At 42.2% G+C, this 22,998-nt stretch overlaps 1 protein-coding gene across 2 annotated transcripts in view; it reads right to left on the bottom strand.

Moving 5' to 3' along the window:
• Positions 1-1,887: 1,887 nt before the first annotated feature.
• LOC113811557 (roundabout homolog 3) overlaps positions 1,888-22,998 on the bottom strand; it is a 92,603-nt gene continuing 71,492 nt past the window's right edge. The window contains exons 6-18 of one of the 2 annotated variants that reach the window (XM_070137308.1): positions 18,856-19,024; positions 16,246-16,416; positions 15,719-15,906; positions 15,414-15,593; positions 12,018-12,264; positions 11,523-11,747; positions 11,013-11,140; positions 8,798-8,983; positions 8,138-8,279; positions 6,851-7,051; positions 5,750-5,832; positions 4,449-4,760; positions 1,888-3,850 (exon numbers count right to left, since the gene is read on the bottom strand). In XM_070137308.1, coding sequence (XP_069993409.1) covers positions 3,221-3,850; positions 4,449-4,760; positions 5,750-5,832; positions 6,851-7,051; positions 8,138-8,279; positions 8,798-8,983; positions 11,013-11,140; positions 11,523-11,747; positions 12,018-12,264; positions 15,414-15,593; positions 15,719-15,906; positions 16,246-16,416; positions 18,856-19,024 — 2,862 coding nt within the window. In that variant the 3' untranslated portion in view covers positions 1,888-3,220. The remainder of the gene's footprint in view (positions 3,851-4,448; positions 4,761-5,749; positions 5,833-6,850; positions 7,052-8,137; positions 8,280-8,797; positions 8,984-11,012; positions 11,141-11,522; positions 11,748-12,017; positions 12,265-15,413; positions 15,594-15,718; positions 15,907-16,245; positions 16,417-18,855; positions 19,025-22,998) is intronic. The other variant, XM_070137309.1, reaches the window with a different exon arrangement.

The following is a 22,998-nucleotide window of genomic DNA, read 5'->3' as shown; positions in this document are numbered from 1 at the left end:
CGTGGCAGCTCTCTCTTTAACGCCGTGCTTCTCCTCCCTCTTAACCACAGCGTGCGGCTCAAGGAAGGTTCCTCAAGGCCCCGCCAACACCTCCTCGACGTCCCCATCCCCCTCGGCGCCTCCGACACCGCAGGACGCCCCGGGCACCCGCTCCACCCCTTCGGCAGCCGTCATCAGGGACTCCGAATACACCCTAAAGATCCATAAGGATACGCCACCTCTCCCCACGACGCGGGAGGGGACGACACCCCCGTCGGGAGGTCCACAAGGCATCACGACGGCGTCCGCTTCTCCATCCGGGACGCATTCAGACACGATGGATAATCCTCACAGACCGCGAGGTTGTGGGTCTTCCCGGGCCAGTTCGGCGGGGAGGCTCGCGGCGCAGGGCCTGCTGCTTCTGTGCCTGGCTGTGCTGTGGGCTGGGTCGTCGTAGGGTTTAGCTGTCGTGATTCCTGGGAGGATGTTTGCGTGTATGGGTCATTTTCAATCGAGTGTAGTGTTTTTGTTTGTTTGTTTGTTTTTGACTGGGGGCGACATATTGTTTAAAATGTGTAATACTGAATCTTTTAACCTTAGAGGACATTGACTCTACTCCAAGAAAAAAACATATTACTATCATCAAGAGACTTTAACAGGTTTAAATACAAAACTGCAAATTGTGCCCATCACTGAAAACACCTAGAGGTATTGGTGTCACTGTCAACGAACACACTCTTAAATCAGTGACAGGGTGCAGTGTCATCATCTACCCACACGTCGACAGTCGATTTTTTAATCTTTCTTTTCTTCTATTTTCACATCTCTATAATGGATATCCATTCCTGTAACAAAGGCTACACTTCATATGGTCTTAAGTGTCCACAATTCCCTAAGTGTATATTTCTTTCAAATGTTACATTACATTATTGTTACAGGTACAGTAACATTACCAGATGTTTAATATGTACAAGCTATGGTCGATGTATCTAGTTTATATGACTTCTTTCAGTATACATTATCTTATTTTCTGAATAACGATTTATGCTATATGTAGAATAAGTTTATAATAAGCTATATATACATTCTCCTGATACTTTTATTCATGTACAGTCCCCTTCACTTTCAAACTCACCACTCACCGTTGCCAATGTTGCGAACCGCCAGTTTTGACTCGAATTCGAAACGCATAATGCTTCTCGTATCATGTTTCGGACACAAGAGTCGAGACAGTCGGTTAAGCGGTTAACACGTTGGCAACCCTGAGGGGAAGGGACTGCACAATCGCAATAGCTAGGGTAGTTATTCATATATAAATAAGTAAATAAATAAAATAAATATATATAGGTATATGTATGTATGTGTATGTATGTATATAGTATTTTCCTAGTCTGAATGTATGTACCACACTACTTATGGTATTTTTATTTTCTTCGTTGCTTCGCTCTTCAAAACTTATCAACGTAATTTGTTACCAGTTGCAGAATATTTTACTTGTTTTCCTTCCAAAAATCTGGAAAAGTTTTTTTCCTACTGAAAATAACATATGAATAATGTGATTATTGCGTCTAATAATTTCGATATAAAACACAACTCAAGTTTTCTTTAATTCAACTTCTTGATACAGACCTTGCATTATTTTTATTTTTCCTCTCTCATTATATTTTACTTTCCTTGTTTTCCCTCTTTCTTGAACATCAAGTATTTATGACTTTCTACTCTGGTTGTCATATTTCCTTTTATTATACTTCACATATTTTACATATTTATTTGAAAATCTGGTTTAACATCAAAATTCTTCATATATCTATTCATCTATTGGTAAATCAGAACTCTTTATATCTTGATTCCCTATGTTGTACTTATCAATATCAAAGATGAAAGGCAATGTATCCATAGCAACCCAAGTACTCATACATATTTATTGAGTTACAACATACAAATATGTAGCTGCAAAAAACATTGACAGTTGTACATTCTTCGGATATGAATTCTTGAGCATTTTTTGAAAATTTGGTTGTAATACACTTTTGATATACAATATAACATTCTGTACATTTTTTTTTTTATTACTTCACAATAACACATCTATAGGGTTACATGAAGTAAGTTGGATTACATTACAATAAACATAGGCCCATGTACACACATTAACTGATTCGTTATAATTATATAATATACTTATACTCTTATGTGAAATAACATTATATTTTCTCTTTATATCTTATACTTTGGGGAAATAAACTTCAACTCAGGAAGACAATCTCACATTTTCTTGCAAACGCCACAAAAAGGATGCAAGCACAGCAATTCAATGCATGGCAATTTTGTGGCGACTATACACTAAATATTTGATATGGTAAGATGATATTTGGTAACCATGTCCACTTCAATCCTCTTCTGACGACGAATCCTCATCATCCTTATAATCCAATCCTCACTTTGCTTTCTTGGAATCCTTTCGCTTATAAAATCCTTACAATCCTTTCTGAAACTTCGAAAGAATGAAAATTCTAAAGATAACTTGGAGGATTCTGTAACATGCACTACTCTCCTCCTAAAGGAAGTCCGTTTAAAGGTTTCCACTCATGCTAGCCAAGGTAGAAAAATAAAAACAAAATAAAATAAGAACACCTCTATAATGAGCATCATCATGAAAAAATATCCTTTGATTATCTACAGGAATGTCCCGACACGGGTTCACCGCCCTGGCTTAACCCCTTGGCAACGGCTTGGGGTCCACGAGATGCGTTCTTCGGACAACTATTCTGAGACTCTTGGCGCTCCTTGCCATCGTTTCTTAGCCCAGACTATCCACTGTTAAGACTCACAACATGCACTGTATATCGCGGAAGGACTCGGGTAGTTCAGGCTGTTGAGTCAGCTAAATCACTGATCTGAAACTGTCGACGAACATCCACGCTCCAGTTCCGTTGAGACTGAATGGAATTTTGAGGTTCTACGCTCGTCTGACACTCACGTTCTGCTTCGTGACACAAGGAGTCGTTTGGAAGATTCCGGAGCAGATGCAATTCGCACACTTGTCATATTTTTATCCGCACAGTTACTTCGAAGTTGCAAAGATCGATCCATTTGATGCATGTGTTTTTTTTTTCTCCTTTTCTGTCCTACCATCGTATGTTCGATATGATCACATGATATTTTGCGTAATCAGAAACAAATAAATGGCAGTTCTAAGACACGGCAACACACACTATAAATGCTTTCTGGGGGATGTTCGTTAATTATACAGCGAAGTAGACATGTAATCGGAATCAACGTTCCAAGAGCCGCCCTGCGATATGAAACTCAGGGTCCTTTCGAACTGCTCCTCGAGGCTGTCCTGCGAGACGGAGGAGCGGCTCGGCTGCCTCACCTTCGGCAGCCCGACGCCCGAGCTCTCCATCATGGACGAGGCGCCGGAGGTGGAGGCAGACATGTCGACCTGGGAGCAGAGCAAGGCGTCCGAGCCCTTCCTCTCCTTGCCCTCCTCGCCCGGCTTGCGGAAGGTCTTGCTCAGGTTCTCCTTGCAGTCGGAGCGAGGGAACCCACCGATTCGCTGGACGTCCTCGCACGACGAGAGGTTCTCTTTAGTCTCCCCTACGCTCATCTTCTCGCGTTTTCTGTCGTGGTTCCGGGGGATGAAGAAGGACGCTTCGGTGTCGCTGCAGGACTGCGTGTCGTCCTCGCCCTCGTCGGAGAAGTTGTAGCAGTCCATGGACAGGTCCGTCGTGGATTCCGTGTTGAGTCTCAGCTGGCGGACGTCCTCCCGCGAGGCCGGCCGCGTCTCGGAGTCGTCGACCGGGGAGGCTGCGTCGTAGGCCGTGACTGCCTCGTAGGTGTCGGTCTCCGCGGCGCTGTACTGGTAGTCCTGAAGCCGAAAGGAAAATGGAGAAAAAATATTTAGCCACGCTTAAGCTGTGCCTGATTTCCCTCTACAGGAACTATATCGAAATGATTGGGTGATCGTTTGATTATTTTGTCGCATTTTGATATATATATCACCTATTTCTTATATTCTGGTCATGGATATATATACATAATATATATATATATATATATATATATATATATATATATATTGAAATAATGATAATGATAATAATAATCAGGAAAGCATGCAGTTACACATAATTTAACTTCATGCAGTGACATATTGATTAATGCAGAGAAAAGGTCTCAAAGGTAGTTAAGTCCTAAAATGCGATCGCAGACGGTCATAAGGTTGCCATATAATGATATAAGAAACTTGCCGCGAATTTAACATGGCTAGATGTCTTGTGGATAACAAATATTCATTAAAAAAAATGCTATATATTGGAAATCATTAATTTTTAACGGATCTATAGACGAAGCTGTTACACGCTGTTCACAACCTCCGAAAACATCCTCTTGAACGTTCAAGCTTCCCCACCCTCACCCCCACCCCCACCCTAACCCACCCAGTCAGCCAGCCAGCCCGAACAAACCTGCGTCATGGGCGTGAGGGCGGGCGGGCGGTCGAAGTTGGCGCGGACGGTGGAGCAGCCCGAGGGCGTGGCGGAGGCGCAGAGCGAGTCGCGGGGAATGATCAGCTTTATGTCGTCCTGGCAGCAGCTGCAGCACTCGCCCGTGTACCAGCTGTTGGCCTCGGTGCCTCGGCAGGTGGTGGAGGAGAGGTGGGCGTGGTTGGTAGGCGGGGCCACGGAGGGGATGGTGTAGCTGCGGCCGCTGGGATGGCGTGAGGGGCCGTGGCGCGACGGAGGCCGCGGCGGAGGCACCTGGCACGACACCGACTCGGACTGCGGGAGAGCGGGCGGCGGGGTCAGTCGGGGTCAGGCGGGGCGTCGGGGCTGAGAGGGGCGTCGGGGTCAGTCGGGGCTAAGGGGGGGCGTCGGGGTTAGTCGGGGTCATTCAGGAATAAGGGGGGCGTCGGGGTCATTCGGGGCTAAGGGGGGGCGTCGGGGTCATTCAGGAATAAGGGGGGCGTCGGGGCTAAGGGGGTCAGTCGGGGTCATTCGTGGCTAAGGGGGGGCGGTGCTCTTTGGGTCCAATCGATATTTGCAGTCACCACTGAAGAACCACCCTTTAGCACTGGTTGTTCATTTATGCGAAAGCCGTTGTGTAAATAAATCTTTCGCTCGCAAATCTTTTGAAAATAGGGATATATCAATCGATATTTTACGGAAACTTTAAAAATATTTGTCATGAACTTTAATGGGGAGCTTTAATGACCATAAAATCATTGAAATATATCTGGCCATCTTTTAACATCATATCGAACACAAAATCAAAGATTCTTGTTCTTCCTTGAGTATTTTTGACATCTTAAACCACTTTCTTTAAGATATACCCAAAAAAGACAAGATGCCTGCTGCAGTATAAGGATTCGGTTAGTTTTTGATATCTGGAATATTTTAACTTCCAATGAATGGTCAAATGTAACACGCGTCTTACAATATGCAAATTATGTTATTTTTTTACGAATACATTACTGAACAAGAGAGAGGTTAGTATTTTCAAGAATCCATTCGAGTACAAGACATTCAAGTTGTTAAGTCTCAGGTTAGTAATTTAAATAATGTACTCCATTACAAGACATTCAAGTTGTTAGTTCCATGTTAGTAATTTAAATAATAAGACATTCAAGTTGTTAATTTCCATGTACACATCCCAGTACAAGACCATACAAGCTGTTAATTAATATCACTTACGAACGCGTCACCCATAACAGCACAATACGTTCATTTACGACCACATCCCCCATAACAGCACAATACGTTCAGCTCACCTGCGTGTGCTTGTTGCGCTGGGAGACACTCGAGGTCCTGGAGGGCGAGGGCGAGGGGCAGAGAAGCCCTTGTGTCCACGGCTCTGGAATGCGAGGATCAGGTGTCAGCGCAGTGGGTCGAGTTCGCAGAAAAAAAGGATTCCTGAGGGTGATTTACGCGTAGTGGTGGAGGGGGGAGGAAGGGAGGGAGGGAGGGAGGGAGGGAGGAAGGGAGGGAGGGTAGGGGATGGAAAGGAAGGGAGAGAGGGAGGGGAGGGCGGGAGGGAGGGAGGGTAGAGAAGGAGGGACGGAAGGAAGGGAAGAGGGAGGAAGGGCGGGTAGTGGAGAAGGGAGGGAGGGAAAGTAAGTAGGGAGAGAGGGAGAGAGGATAGCGGAGAAGGGTGGGAGGGAAGAAGGGAGGGTAGGGGAGGGAAAGGAAGGGAGGGAGGGAGGGAGGGAGGGTAGAGAAGGAGGGACGGAAGGAAGGGGAGCGGGAGGAGGGGAGGGTTGTGGAGAGGGGAGGGAGGGAGGGAGGGAAGGTAAGTAGAGAGAGAGGGAGAGAGGATAGCGGAGAAGGGTGGGAGGGAAGAAGGGAGGATATGGGAGGGAAAGGAAGGGAGAGAGGGAAGGTTGGGAAGAGAAGGTAAGGAAGGAGAGAGGGAGGGTAACGGAGGGGGGAGGGAGGGTAGCGGAGGGGGGGAGGGAGGGAGGGCCGGGGACATACTAACACTCGCGAAGGTCCCGGTATTGCGTTTGTGTCTTAAGTAAGTAATAAGTTTAACTCAAGTAAATAAGTTTATGTGTAAGTAAATACATGTAAGCCTAACTAAATAAGTAAGTTTAACTCGAAATAAGTTTAAGGCTAAGTAAGCGTTTAAGTCTTTGTAAGTAAGTTTATGTCTAAGTAAATACATTTAAGCCAAATGTATTTAAGCCTAACTAAATGTTTAAACTAAACAAGTAAATGTAAGTAAACATTTCTAAGTAAATACGTTTAAGTCTAAGCAAATAATGTTTGTCTCAGTAAATATCTTTTGGTCTATGTAAACAAAGGTCAGCCTAAGTTTAAATCTAACTAAATCAACTTAAACTTAAACAGATAAGCAAAAAAATCCCACTCACCCAGCCTGCTTTTGCTGAGATCGTCATTGACCCTGAGTGACCCAGCATCCACCTCCGCGTAGTCAGCGGTGGCGGAGCCGTTCGAGGTCAGCAGCTTTTTCTCCGACTTGTCTGAGTGCAGCTCGTCCGACTCCACCGCCCACAGACCGCCCACGTCTCCCCAGGGGTCGCCTGTGCTGCACACCTTGTTCTTGCTTACGTCTAGAAAAAAAAAGATATTAAAAGATTTGGAATTGGAGCACCTAGGTTGTTCATACTTGGAAACAGGATAAAATTATACATGCACAGTATTTTTCCCTGTTCACTGATAAATAAATAAAATATTTGGAATTGGAGCCCCTGGGTTGTTCATACTTGGAAACAGGATAAAATTATACATGCACAGTATTTTTCCCTGTTCACTGATAAATAAAATATTTGGAATTGGAGCCCCTGGGTTGTTCATACTTGGAAACAGGATGAAATTATACATGCACAGTATTTTTCCCTGTTCACTGATAAATAAAAGATTTGGAATTGGAGCCCCTGGGTTGTTCATACTTGGAAACAGGATAAAATTATACATGCACAGTATTTTTCCCTGTTCACTGATAAATAAATAAAATATTTGGAATTGGAGCCCCTGGGTTGTTCATACTTGGAAACAGGATAAAATTATACATGCACAGTATTTTTCCCAGTTCACTGCCTCTATGTGTGACCAAGGGATTATGAACTTACTCCTGGGCAGTGCTCGAAGGCCTAGAGTTGCTCATATTTGAAACCAGAAGGAGAAATGACACACACACTCGATCTTTAAAGTTACCCCTGTGCAGCGTCTGATTTGAAAACAGAATAAAATGATACTAATTTGTTTCTCTTCTATTAGTAAACCAAACGGACCTTAAACTTAATCCTGGGCAGTGATTGAAGGCCTAAATGTGTTGATATGTGAAAAGAAAAGAAAAGATCCATGCATTATATTTTTTTCCGCTCGACGCCTTTATCAGAAACCAATTATATTGATAATAATAATGATAATAATAGTAATAATAATGATAATAACAATAATAATAATAATAATAATAATAATAATAACAACAATAATAATAAATAATAATAATAAAAATAATAATAATAATAACTTCCCACCTGAGATACACCTGAAGTCCTCGAGTTGTTAAATATTTGAAAAAAAAAAAAATCCCACACTATCTTTTGTCATTGTTATTATTTTCTGTTTACCTCTATCAGTCTTTCTTTCTTTTATCTTTCTTTCTCAGTCACCAAAAGGCCCTGCCACCTTACCCCTGGGCAATGCCTGGAGGCCCCTGGCGCACCACCTGGCAGTCACCGTACAGGACACCACGACCACCAGCATGGCCACAGCACCGCCCGCAAGCACCAGGAACCAGGCCGACCTCACCACGCCCACGCCCACGCCAGGTTCCTGAAAAGAGTGAAATATACCCCCTTGTATTCCCAGGTCTTAATTGACACCAGACAGATAAAAAGAATGCCTTCACGTGCCTTAATTGACACCAGATAGATAAAAAAATGCCTTCAAATGCCTTAATTGACACCAGACAGACAAAAAAATACATCTATCCATTAAATAGTCTGTTTATACCAGACGAATGATTATAATTAACACGAGAGACCAGAAAGAAACGTTAATTAATTACACCAGATAATAAAAAGAAAGCGTATCCACTAAACACAATAATGATAATAATAATAATAAATAATGCTAATGATAATAATGATAATAATGATGATAATGATAATAACAATAATAATAATAACAATAATAATAATAATAATGATAATAATAATAATAATAATGATAATAATAATAATAATAATGATAATAATAATAATAATAATGATAATAATAATAATAACAATAATAATAATAACAATAACAATAATAATTCACACAATGCCAAAAGCAAACCCTAAACCGACCTTGTAGTGGGCCATGAGGAGGTCAAGTCGCGCAGGAGGCGACGAAGGCCCGAAGCCCTTGACAGTGGCCGCGGTCAAGGTCACGCTCACCCGGGAGGAGGTCACGTTGGGCAAGGTCAGGGACGTCAGCTCTCCCAGGACGCTGACGTTGTGGGTCACCCCCGTGTCCCTCTCGTGAACCACAACCTGATGGGGGAGCAGTCGTGGAGGTTGTGGGTTTATCTGATTATTTATCTATCAAACTCTTTCTATTTATATTTATAGCTGTCTACCTGTCTATCTATCTATATCTATCAGTCAAACAATCAGTCAATTTGTCTATCTATCAATCGGTCTACCTTGCTATCTATCAATCTATCTTTCTATCTATTAATCTATCTATCAATCTATCTTTCTATCTATCAGTCTATCTTTCTATCCATCAATCTATCTTTCTATCAATCTATCTTTCTATCTATCAATATATCTCTCTATCTATCAATCTATCTTTCTATCTATCAATCTATCTTTCTATCTATCAAGCTACCAATCAACCTATCTATCTATCTTTCTATCTATCAGTCTATCTTTCTATCTATCAATCGATCTTTCTATCTATCAAACTATCAATCAACCTATCTATCTATCTTTATATCTATTAAGCTATCAATCAACCTATCTATCTATTTATCTATAGATAGATAGATGATCCAATTTATGATACACACTGCACAACCACGCAATGCACTTCCTTACCATGTACTTCACTTCCTTACCATGTACTTCACTTCCTTACCATGTACTTCACTTCCTTACCATGTACTTCACTTCCTTACCATGTACTTCACTTCCTTACCATGTACTTCACTTCCTTACCATGTACTTCACTTCCTTACCATGTACTTCACTTCCTTACCGTGTACTTCACTTCCTTACCATGTACTTCACTTCCTTACCATGTACTTCACTTCCTTACCGTGTACTTCACTTCCTTACCATGTACTTCACTCCCTTACCATGTACTTCACTTCCTTACCATGTACTTCACTCCCTTACCATGTACTTCACTCCCTTACCATGTACTTCACTTCCTTACCATGTACTTCACTCCCTTACCATGTACTTCACTTCCTTACCATGTACTTCACTTCCTTACCGTGTACTTCACTTCCTTACCATGTACTTCACTTCCTTACCATGTACTTCACTTCCTTACCATGTACTTCACTTCCTTACCGTGTACTTCACTTCCTTACCATGTACTTCACTCCCTTACCATGTACTTCACTTCCTTACCATGTACTTCACTCCCTTACCATGTACTTCACTCCCTTACCATGTACTTCACTTCCTTACCATGTACTTCACTCCCTTACCATGTACTTCACTTCCTTACCATGTACTTCACTTCCTTACCGTGTACTTCACTTCCTTACCATGTACTTCACTCCCTTACCATGTACTTCACTTCCTTACCATGTACTTCACTCCCTTACCATGTACTTCACTCCCTTACCATGTACTTCACTTCCTTACCATGTACTTCACTCCCTTACCATGTACTTCACTTCCTTACCATGTACTTCACTTCCTTACCGTGTACTTCACTTCCTTACCATGTACTTCACTCCCTTACCATGTACTTCACTTCCTTACCATGTACTTCACTTCCTTACCGTGTACTTCACTTCCTTACCATGTACTTCACTTCCTTACCATGTACTTCACTTCCTTACCGTGTACTTCACTTCCTTACCATGTACTTCACTCCCTTACCATGTACTTCACTTCCTTACCATGTACTTCACTCCCTTACCATGTACTTCACTCCCTTACCATGTACTTCACTTCCTTACCATGTACTTCACTCCCTTACCATGTACTTCACTTCCTTACCATGTACTTCACTTCCTTACCATGTACTTCACTCCCTTACCATGTACTTCACTTCCTTACCATGTACTTCACTCCCTTACCATGTACTTCACTCCCTTACCATGTACTTCACTTCCTTACCATGTACTTCACTCCCTTACCATGTACTTCACTTCCTTACCATGTACTTCACTTCCTTACCATGTACTTCACTCCCTTACCATGTACTTCACTTCCTTACCATGTACTTCACTTCCTTACCATGTACTTCACTTCCTTACCATGTACTTCACTTCCTTACCATGTACTTCACTTCCTTACCATGTACTTCACTTCCTTACCATGTACTTCACTCCCTTACCATGTACTTCTGGATGACCCCGTGGGCGAGGTGCTGGGGGACAGGGCGCCAGTGCAGCGTGAGGGCGTAGAAGCCGTCGCCCACCTGCGCCGCCCACCACCGGGACAGGACCGCCCACCCAGACGGCACTGAAATGAAATGAGGGCGTCTACGTGATGCAGAAGATATGACCGAGTTGTTATCACATCCTTTGTCTCTCTCTTTCTTTCTTTCTCTCTTTCTTAATTTCTTTCTCTCTCTCTTTCTCTTTATTTCTCTCTCTCTCTCTTTCTCTCTCTCTCTCTCACTCACTCTCTCTCTCTCTCTCTCTCTCTCTCTCTCTCTCTCTCTCTCTCTCTCCTCTCCCTCTCCCTCTCCCTCTCCCTCTCTCTCTCTCTCTCACCCACTCGCTCACTCACTCTCCCTCTCCCTCTCCCTCTCCCTCACTCTCTAACCCATTCTCACCCTCTCACTCACTCTTTCACTTTGTCCCCACGCGCTTCCTACTTCCCGCTCCAAGTCCCTCCTCACCATCCTGCGGCGACGTGTAGGCCTGGAGGTTGGAGGGCACGCCGAGGACGCCCTTGTAGTGCGGCACCAGGAAGAGCCAGTAGGAGGTGTAGGGCTGCAGGCCGTCCAGCACCATGCTCGTGACCTGCGCTGAGGCGTGACCTAGCACTCGCAGATTCGAGCACTGCGGGTCAGGTTCCTCCTTCGTCGTGGCGTTGGCGAAGGGGGAACTGCCGCCGGGGTCGTCTGGGAGGGAAGAAGGTGTTGTGAATTTTCTTTTTTTGGTTTGCAGGAAAAGTGGGTCGGTTCCTTTCCCTCCCCGTGCGGTGTGTAGGCCTACGCGGTACGTAGGCCTACCTTCACTGCGGACAAGATACGAGTTCCCTTCCCTCAACGTGCAGCATACACCCACATTGCAGATATTATTAGCCTAAAATCCACATTTCAAAATAAATTAATATATAAATAAATAAATAGATAAGATAACTCCCCGATGCGATCCGCCCGAACACCCACCTTCCGCCGCCAGCGTCCCGTCGCGCCGATCGTCGCCGCCGTCGTGGAGATGCTGAGCGACCTCCGGCTGCACGAGGGCGTCGCGCACCGCCTCGCTCTCCGGACCAGGCTGACGGAGGCCGTGGGTGCGGCTGTGGCGGGAGATGTCGTGGCTCTGAAGCAGCTGCTGCACGCGGGGCGAGACGAAGCCGGCGCCGCGCTCGCACCCAAGCACGAACACGCCGAGGATGGGGGCGTGGCGACCCAGCTGCGGGGAGGACGCCGAAGGGAACGGGTGTTAGAAGGCATGGAAGTAAGAGAGAGAGAGAGAGAAGGGGGGGGGGAGGCATACAGACAGGCAGAGAGGGAGGGAGGGAGGGAGAGAGAAAGAGAGAGAGAGGCAGAGAGGAAGGGAGGGAGGGAGAGAGAGAGAGAGAGAGAGAGAGAGAGAGAGAGAGAGAGAGAGAGAGAGAGAGAGAGAGAGAGAGAGAGAGAGAGAGGGGGGGGGGGGGGGGAGAGAGATAAATAGATAGACAGAGAGAGAGAAAGAAAGAGAGAGAGAGAGAGAGGGGGGTAGATAGATATAGAGAGAGAGGGGGGGAGAGAGATAGATACATAGAGAGAGAGACAGACAGACAGAGGCAGACTGATTAACTGACTGACAGACAGAGAGACAGGCAGACAAAAGCAGCCTGACTGACTGGCTGACAAATAGACAGAGAGGAAGAGAGAAGATGAACACATATAGACATATATATATGATGAGCCAAAAAACAGTGGTTTTATGGACAAACAAAACAGAGGCATAGACATACACTAGCATAAACACTAGCAAATATGCGCCAATATAAACAGCATTTTCTTTCTCTCTCTCTCTCTCGCTCTCTCTATCTTTCTATCCATCTCTATCTATCTCTATCTCTCTCTTACATTCACTCACACACTCATTCATTCACCCATTCACCCATTTCCTCATCACTCACTCATTTCCTCACTTACCCACTCGACTACTAACTCATTCATCGCTCACTCGCACCTTTACTCAACTCTTTCAATTCATTTTTCTCCATACCCTTTCTCTCCCCTTCCTTTCTTCAAAACTGACTTCTAACATTTGGTTCAGCACAGGGAATAAAAATACAGTATTTCTACACACAAAAATCTTTCTCTCTTTCTCTCTATCTATTTATTTATCTCTTTCTATATCTATATATATATATTTATCTATCTCTATCTATATATCTATTTATCTATCTATCTATCTTTCTTCTCTTCCTCCTCCTTCTCCTTCACTTTCTCCTTCACTTTCTCTTTCTCTTTCTCTTTCTCCTCCTTCTTCTCCTTCTCTTTCTCCTCCTTCTTCTCCTTCTCTCTCTCTCTCTCTCTCTCTCTCTCTCTCTCTCTCTCTCTCTCTCTCTCTTTCTCTTTCTCTTTCTCTTTCTCTTTCTCTTTCTCTTTCTCTCTCTCTCTCTCTCTCTCTCTCTCTCTCTCGCTCTCTCTCTCTCTCTCTCTCTCTCTCTCTCTCTCTCTCTCTCTCTCTCTCTCTCTCTCTCTCTCTCTCTCCCTCTCCCTCTCCCTCTCCCTCTCATCACACACTTAACTCTATTCTATTTTTTTTTTTTCTTCCACTCCTCCTTACTCTCTCCATCTATTCCTAAATACTCGTTCAAACATCCGATTCAGCGCAAGTTGAAATAAAAAATTACAGTATATCTACACACACAAAAGAAGAGAAAAACACACAGAGCAATTCTCCCTCAAACTAGCTGGCAGAGGCGATCGCACCGGCTGTTCGAGAATCACAATTATCGACAAAAGTTGAAAACCACTGTGAGCAAACGAGGGGCTTCTGTAAGTCGGAGATCTACATGGTACTCCGCTGTGTGTATGTGGTGTGATAGATCGATATACCAACGAGAACTACTGCCTTATGTGGTATGGTAACTTAAGGCAGCAACGGGAACTACTGCCTTATTTGGTATGGTAACTCAAGGCAGCAACGGGAACTACTGCCTTATGTGGTATGATAGACCAATATGCCGAAAGAGAACTACTGCCTTATCTGCTATGGTAACAATGCAACGAGAACTACTGTGGTATCTGGTATGATAGCCCGATACATAAAAAAACTACTATGTATGATAACCCCATACACCAACGAGAACTACTGATATGTTATCAGGTATGCTCACCCAAATATAAAGAGAAAAACTACTGCGTTATCTATTATGAAAACCCAATACACCAAGACGAAAAACAACGAGAACATAGTCTTGCAATCTCTAAAGAGTACACTACGCCACCAAAGAGAGTCAAGGCTTGTCTACAACACATTAACAGGGATCTACAACACCATAACAAGACAGGACGAATTCTGCGACCACAACAAAATGTCACAGTATTGTCAACGAGATAGCAAATATGTACCCTCTAGGAGCATACCGAGAGTGTTATACTGTGTTAAGTGTGCTGGTACCGTACCTCCTCCTGCACAGCCTCCTCCGCGATCTCCTGTATCCTATGGTGAAGCTGGAGAGGGAAAGAGAAGATTTGTGAAGCTGAACGGGATGTGTATTGTCTTTTTTTTTAGCAGCTGGCATACAGTCGAAGGGCTCTTTTTTTATGATTTTTGTGATTTTGTTTTATGTTGCTGAGGTGGTAGTGATTCTTAACGGCTGGTTTTGAATTAGTTTTGTGGATTCGTCCGTGTTGGGCTGATTAAGGCTGGTCATGATAACTGCGTGTGAGTCTCTGCATGTTTAGCATCTTCATGTTTATTAATGCTACGAGAAAGAGTGTTATTATTATACATTAGGGTCATCAGCATGGTCGAGCGTGAAACAGTTCCATCGTCACATACACTGAAGATATGAACCCTCTATAAGGTAGACAGATACCTGCTTGTTATGCGCTGAGGACAAAGTACATTACTTGGTGTGTGAACTCAGCTGCCCGACGACCATAACGAGAACTCAGACCCTAATCTTGGCCTAATAGAGCCAGGATGCGAAGGATGATCACAGTGCATAAAAGACTTTGAACTGTCCGCTGGTAGGAAGTCCCTGCCAATTCGGAGTGCTTAATATGGACGCAAAAGACGTGTGCGAGACTCCCAGGTACAGCATTAGGTGAAATAAGGCCGAAGGTGCTGTAGAAGGTGGCCGGACGCACCTGACTCCGGATGTACACGACCTGGCTGCACAATGACGCGAGGAAGAGGACCCGAATGTATATGGCTGCGCAGGCTCTTCGCCAACGACGTGAATACCCAAGGAACCTGAGCGCACAAAACCTGAATTCAAAGTAACCGAATTTTCCGGACTATTAAACTTTTAACTGGTTTCGAAAGCCTGAACATAAAGGCGCAAACTTTCCGGGTCTCACTCCGGCGCTGCCTCTCGTGGAAGGAATACTCACGTATCGCCACTTGAGCGTGACGGCCGACGGCGCGGCAGACGAAGGGTGTCCGAGCTCGAGCGCGGGCGTGAGGAGGGCCGCCCGCGCCTCCACCTCGTCCACGCCCACGATGCCGATCCCCGCCGAGTTGCGCGCCACGCCCCCGCCCACCACGTGCACGGGAAGCATCAGCCCGCCAACCTGGATTTCCGGGAGAGAAGACGCGCCATGAATACAAAGAGGAAGTCGACGCCGCTCCTCCGAACACAGCCAAACGAACACATATTTAAAAAATCTTTGAAAGAAAAACCGTTAGCTTTCCTTACCTCGTTGGCGGCCATGCAAGCCCAGAGACCCTCGTGGTAGGTGGTCACGTGCAGGTTGTAGGCCTCGTCCACCAGGGGCTCCGAGTCTATCCTGGGCGGCGTCCCGAGGGCAGGGCCGCCGCCGTAGCCCGCCAGCAGGATATCCGGAAGGTGCTGAAGGGGCTGCTGGAGGCTCGAGAAGGCGGGGTCTGCGGGAGAGGCACGAGGAGCTGTCACGAATGCCTGTCATGCGGCTCAGGGGAGACGTGGCGGATTTATTTACGTAAATATAACGATGTTTTGTGCGGGTTTGTGCGGTCTTGTATTGTGCGGATGTTTATGTATGTGTAAGATATTGAAGTGTGTTTGTGTGTGAGTGTGTGTGTGTGTGTGTGTGTGTGTGCGTGTGTGTGTGTATGTGTGTGTATGTGCGTGTGTATGAGCGTGTGTGTGTGTACCCGTATGTGTGAGTGTATGTGCGTGTGTGTGTGCATTACGCTCTTCCTCCCAACCTTCCCGTCCCCCCCCCTCGCCCCCCCCCCACTTACCCTCGAACACTGGGTCATCGTGGTAGTCGAGGTCATCCTTCACGTGGTTCTCCCGCACCCAGAAGATGACCGGGCTGGGCGTGGCCGTCACGGGGCAGCTGATCTGACGCACGTGGGTGGGCGTGATCACGGCGATTCGTGGGCGTACTCCTCCGTCCACGCGAGGGGGTTCTGTGGGCGGTTGAAATTTAAACGAGGTGATTTTAGACGATGGGCTGTTAGCAATTAATAATAAATCTAATAAAAGAAAAAAAATCGATTCTGAATTCAACATTTTGTTAACTTTCGAAAGTCATTCCTTAAGTATTATTTTCAAGGTGATTTATCAGCGCATTTAGAGACCAAACTTCTTCCATTTCTGTTTCTTTTTCTTTTACTTTCTCTCTCTGTCTCTTTTCATCTTTCTCGAAATGTACTTTCTAAACTTTTTTTCTCTCGAAATGTGCTTTCTAATGTTCTTGTTTTCTCCCCAAACATACTTTTTAAACTCCATTTTTTCTCGAAATGTACTTTCAAATGTCCTTTTTTCATCCAAATGTTCTTTTCTCTCCAAATGTACTTTCAAATGTTCTTTTTTATCCAAATGTTCTTTTCTCTCCAAATGTACTTCCAAATGTTCTTTTTTATCCAAATGAACTTTCAAATGTTCTTTTTTTCTCCAAATGTTCTTCAAATCTTCAACAATCCCCTAAGAACCAACAACATCACCTTTAAGTATCTGTTACAGTGTTAAGAGTTGTCGCTTTGAGGACACTGTATAATTCTTTAAAAGTTCGTCGTTTATTTATAAAGGTAACCTGCCTACAGCGGCCATCTATTTCCCAGTCGTTTTACTTAGATATTTATAAATCCATTTCTCGGTTTATAAAAGGAATATGAGGTTCTATTAAGTATGCGCGCGTCTTCTCTTTCGTCGGATTATTAATAAACTAACTTTGTTCCTTTTTTTAAGTTTTGTTTAGAGCCTTTTTTTATTTTTTTTATTTTTTATTTTATTTTCTTTTTAGTCTAGGGAAATTATTATTACAAAAGGAGCTTGAACATCGTATCGCTTTCAACAACTAAAACCATTAGCATTTGAAGTAGTTATCGCTGTTGTTATTGTTTTTTGTTATTGTTTTGATATCAAGAGGATCTAGGTCGAGGCATTCGATACCAAACGACGATATTTTTTATTATTGTTATTGTTGTTATTGTTGCTGTTATTGCTGTTGTTTGGATTACTGTAGCATTAAAGAAAATCAAATTGTTGTTGTTTTGATTATCATAACATTAAAAGGAAATTCAGATTGCTGTTGTTGTTGTTTTTTTTCTTAATATTATAATATCAAGTGGAATTCAAATTGCTGTTCTTGTTTTAATTACCATAACATTAACAGAAAATCAATTTGCTGTTTTTTATTATTACTATAATATTAAAACGAATTCAAACTGCTATTGTGATGACAAAAAAAAAATATTAAAAGGAAAACAATACCGACATCTTATGTTATTATTACTATTGTTCTGATTACCATGATAATTAAATAGAAATACCATAAGGACACATTCTGTACATACCGACATTTTTAGCTCCTATTATTGCTGTTGTTATTATTGTTGTTTTGATTACCATAACACTGAAAATTGACCCCAGGGAACCCACATCTCGGTCGAGGTTTCCAATACCCATCGTTGATATTTTTAGCTTTTATTATTGCTATTGTTATTATTGTTTTTTTTTCTTATTCTTCTTATTCTTCTTTTTATTACCAGAGCATTAAACAGGAAACCACGAGAACCCACAGACGATATTCTTAGCTCCTATTATTGCTATTATTATTCATTATCATTTCTACTCTTATTATTATTATTATCATTTTATTATTATCATTTTATCTATTTATTTATTTTTTAATTACCCAAGGATCCCTGGAGAACCCCAATGCCAGTCGAGGCTTCCAATACCCACCGACGACATTCTTATCTCCTATTATTGCTATTGTTTTTTTTTTCTTTTCTTTTCTTGGTTACCTTTGATTGATTTTCTTGATTATTTCCTTCTTTTTTTTTTAATTACCGAAACGCTAAACAGGAACCCCAAGAGAACCCCGATGGCACTCGAGGCTTCCAGAACCCACCCCAACATTCTTAGTTCCTATTATTGCTATTGTTTTTTTTCTTTCTTTCTTTCTTTCTTTCTTTCTTTCTGTCTTTCTTTCTTTCTTTCTCTCTTTCTTCCTTCCTTTCTTTCTTTCTTTACCCAAACGCAAAACAGGAACCCACTCGAGGCTTCCAGAACCCACCGACGACATTCTTATCTCTTATTGCTATTGTTATTATTATTATCTTAGTTCCTATTATTGCTATTGTTTTTTCTTTCTTTCTTTCTTTCTTTCTTTACCCAAACGCTAAACAGGAACCCACTCGAGGCTTCCAGAACCCACCCTCAACATTCTTAGTTCCTATCATTGCTATTGTTGTTTTTTTTCTTTTCTTTCTTTATTTCTCTCTTTCTTTCTCTCTCTCTCTTTCTCTCTTTCTTTCTTTCTTTCTCTCTTTCTTTCTTTTTCTCTTTCTTTCTTTAGCAAAACGCTAAACAGAAACCCACTCGAGGCATCCAGAACCCACCGACGACAGCGAGCGAGGTGTTGGCGCTGTCGGAACCCGCGACGTTGGAAGCCTCGCACACGTAGACTCCCTGGTCGCCGATGGTCACGTCGCTGATGGTGAGGCTCCAGTCCCGACCCACTCGGGCGCGACCGACGGGCATCGGGCCGTCCACGCGGCTCCACAGCACCTGGGGGAGAGAGGGGGAGAGGGAGAGAGGGAGGGAGGGGTTAGTTTTTTTTTTTTTTGGGGGGGGGTGATTAGTGTGGGATGGTTTGTTGCTTTTTTGGTTTCCTTTTTTTTTCTTTAGTGTGTCATGTTTTTTTGTCTTTTCTTTCTTTAGTGTGTCATGTTTTTTTTTTTTTTTTTTTGTCTTTACTTTCTTTAGTGTCATGTGTTAATGTTGTTGTTGTTGTTTTTGTCTTCTTTGTTTAGTGTGTTATGTTTTGATATGTTTTTTTCCTTCTTTTATTTTAATTTCTTGGTTTCGTTTGTATATGTTTTCTTTTTCTTTCTTCTTATTATTATTTTCCTCTTCTCGGGAAATATGCGAGTGATTCGACTTTTGATTCGCGACGGTTGCTAATCATTTCCCTCTTCTAACTCACTAAAATGCCAAATACGTAGCATGAAACACCATTAAAATACGTGTGATGATACGTACATCAAATTCCTTTTCTCTCTGACGTAATTCCTCCTCCTCGTTGCGCAGAAAATCTGATTAAAAGAGAAAAAAAGAAAAAAAATTGTGACCCAGCATGCATTTGATGTCGGCCGCCAACAGATGGCGCGCATAGCAGGCGAGTTTCCTACCTCTTGTGGTTCCTTTTTCCCGCTTTTTTTTTTCTTTTTTTTTTTTTTTTTTGAGTGGTTTGTTTTTGTAGTTCGCTTCTGTGGTTTGTTTTCGTGGTTCGTGTTAGTGGATCGTTTTCGTGGTTTGTTTTTGTGAGTCGTTTTAGAGGTTCGTTTTTTAGTTTGTTTTTTTTAGTTTGTTTTTGTGGTTAGTTTTTTTAAAGCACATTTTCGTGGTTCGTTTCTTCTGCGGCTCGTTTTACTGGTACGTTTTTTTTTCTGTGGTTCGATTCCATGGTTCGTTTCTATGGTTCATTTTCGTGGTTCGTTTTTGTAGTTCATTTTCGTGGTCCGTTTTTGTAGTTCATTTTCGTGGTTCGTTTTTGTAGTTCATTTTCGTGGTTCGTTTTTTGTAGTTCATTTTCGTGGTTCGTTTTTGTAGTTCATTTTCGTGGTCCGTTTTTGTAGTTCATTTTCGTATCCGTTTTTGTAGTTCATTCTCCTGGTCCCTTTTTGTAGTTCATTTTCGTGGTCCGTTTTTGTAGTTCATTTTCGTGGTTCGTTTTTGTAGTTCATTTTCGTGGTTCGTTTTTGTAGTTCATTTTCGTGGTTCGTTTTTGTAGTTCATTTTCGTGGTTCGTTTTTGTAGTTCATTTTCGTGGTTCGTTTTTGTAGTTCATTTTCGTGGTCCGTTTTTGTAGTTCATTTTCGTGGTCCGTTTTTGTAGTTCATTTTCGTGGTCCGTTTTTGTAGTTCATTTTCGTGGTCCGTTTTTGTGGTTCATTTTTCTGTGGTTCGTTTTTGTAGTTCATTTTCGTGGTTCGTTTTTGTAGTTCATTTTCGTGGTTCGTTTTTGTAGTTCATTTTCGTGGTTCGTTTTTGTGGTTCATTTTCGTGGTTCGTTTTTGTAGTTCATTTTCGTGGTTCGTTTTTGTGGTTCATTTTCGTGGTCCGTTTTTGTAGTTCATTTTCGTGGTCCGTTTTTGTAGTTCATTTTCGTGGTTCGTTTTTGTGGTTCATTTTCGTGGTCCGTTTTTGTGGTTCATTTTCGTGGTCCGTTTTTGTAGTTCATTTTCGTGGTCCGTTTTTGTAGTTCATTTTCGTGGTCCGTTTTTGTAGTTCATTTTCGTGGTCCGTTTTTGTAGTTCATTTTCGTGGTTCGTTTTTGTAGTTCATTTTCGTGGTCCGTTTTTGTAGTTCATTTTCGTGGTTCGTTTTTGTGGTTCATTTTCGTGGTTCGTTTTTGTGGTTCATTTTCGTGGTTCGTTTTTGTGGTTCATTTTCGTGGTTCGTTTTTGTGGTTCATTTTCGTGGTTCGTTTTTGTAGTTCATTTTCGTGGTTCGTTTTTGTGGTTCATTTTCGTGGTTCGTTTTTGTGGTTCATTTTCGTGGTTCGTTTTTGTAGTTCATTTTCGTGGTTCGTTTCTACGGTTCATTTTCGTGGTCCGTTTTTGTAGTTCATTTTCGTGGTCCGTTTTTGTAGTTCATTTTCGTGGTTCGTTTTTGTGGTTCATTTTCGTGGTTCGTTTTTGTGGTTCATTTTCGTGGTTCGTTTTTGTAGTTCATTTTCGTGGTTCGTTTTTGTGGTTCATTTTCGTGGTCCGTTTTTGTAGTTCATTTTCGTGGTCCGTTTTTGTAGTTCATTTTCGTGGTTCGTTTTTGTGGTTCATTTTCGTGGTCCGTTTTTGTAGTTCATTTTCGTGGTTCGTTTTTGTAGTTCATTTTCGTGGTTCGTTTTTGTAGTTCATTTTCGTGGTTCGTTTTTGTAGTTCATTTTCGTGGTTCGTTTTTGTAGTTCATTTTCGTGGTCCGTTTTTGTAGTTCATTTTTCTGTGGTTCGTTTTTGTAGTTCATTTTCGTGGTTCGTTTTTGTAGTTCATTTTTAACTGTTTTTTGTAGTTCATTTTCGTGGTTCGTTTTTGTAGTTCATTTTCGTGGTTCGTTTTTGTGGTTCATTTTTCTGTGGTCCGTTTTTGTAGTTCATTTTCGTGGTCCGTTTTTGTAGTTCATTTTCGTGGTCCGTTTTTGTAGTTCATTTTCGTGGTTCGTTTTTGTAGTTCATTTTCGTGGTTCGTTTTTGTGGTTCATTTTTCTGTGGTCCGTTTTTGTAGTTCATTTTCGTGGTCCGTTTTTGTAGTTCATTTTCGTGGTCCGTTTTTGTAGTTCATTTTCGTGGTCCGTTTTTGTAGTTCATTTTCGTGGTCCGTTTTTGTAGTTCATTTTCGTGGTTCGTTTTTGTGGTTCATTTTCGTGGTCCGTTTTTGTAGTTCATTTTCGTGGTCCGTTTTTGTAGTTCATTTTCGTGGTTCGTTTTTGTAGTTCATTTTCGTGGTTCGTTTTTGTAGTTCATTTTCGTGGTTCGTTTTTGTAGTTCATTTTCGTGGTTCGTTTTTGTAGTTCATTTTCGTGGTTCGTTTTTGTAGTTCATTTTCGTGGTTCGTTTTTGTAGTTCATTTTCGTGGTTCGTTTTTGTAGTTCATTTTCGTGGTTCGTTTTTGTAGTTCATTTTCGTGGTTCGTTTTTGTGGTTCATTTTCGTGGTTCGTTTTTGTGGTTCATTTTCGTGGTCCGTTTTTGTAGTTCATTTTCGTGGTTCGTTTTTGTAGTTCATTTTCGTGGTTCGTTTTTGTAGTTCATTTTCGTGGTTCGTTTTTGTAGTTCATTTTCGTGGTCCGTTTTTGTAGTTCATTTTCGTGGTCCGTTTTTGTAGTTCATTTTCGTGGTTCGTTTTTGTGGTTCGTTTTTGTAGTTCATTTTCGTGGTTCGTTTTTGTGGTTCATTTTCGTGGTTCGTTTTTGTAGTTCATTTTCGTGGTCCGTTTTTGTAGTTCTTTTCTGGTTCGTTTTTGTAGTATTTTTTTTTTGTAGTTCATTTTCGTGGTTCGTTTTTGTAGTTCATTTTCGTGGTTCGTTTTTGTAGTTCATTTTCGTGGTCCGTTTTTTGTAGTTCATTTTCGTGGTCCGTTTTTGTAGTTCATTTTCGTGGTTCGTTTTGTATTCATTTTCGTGGTTCGTGTTTTGTAGTTCATTTTTCGTGGTTCGTTTTGTAGTTCATTTTCGTGGTCCGTTTTTGTAGTTCATTTTTCTGTGGTTCGTTTTTTGTAGTTTCATTTTCGTGGTTCGTTTTTGTGGGTTCATTTTCGTGGTTCGTTTTTGTGGTTCATTTTGGTTCGTTTTTGTAGTTCATTTTCGTGGTTCGTTTTTGTAGTTCATTTTCGTGGTTCGTTTTTGTAGTTCATTTTCGTGGTTCGTTTTTGTAGTTCATTTTCGTGGTTCGTTTTTGTAGTTCATTTTTCTGTGGTTCGTTTTTGTAGTTCATTTTCGTGGTCCGTTTTTGTAGTTCATTTTTCTGTGGTTCGTTTTTGTAGTTCATT

Source organism: Penaeus vannamei, chromosome 23 (assembly GCF_042767895.1).
Source record: "Penaeus vannamei isolate JL-2024 chromosome 23, ASM4276789v1, whole genome shotgun sequence".
Lineage (NCBI taxonomy): Eukaryota > Metazoa > Arthropoda > Malacostraca > Decapoda > Penaeidae > Penaeus > Penaeus vannamei.
Note: the sequence above shows the minus strand (reverse complement) of the source record. Positions and strands in the feature narration are given on the sequence as shown.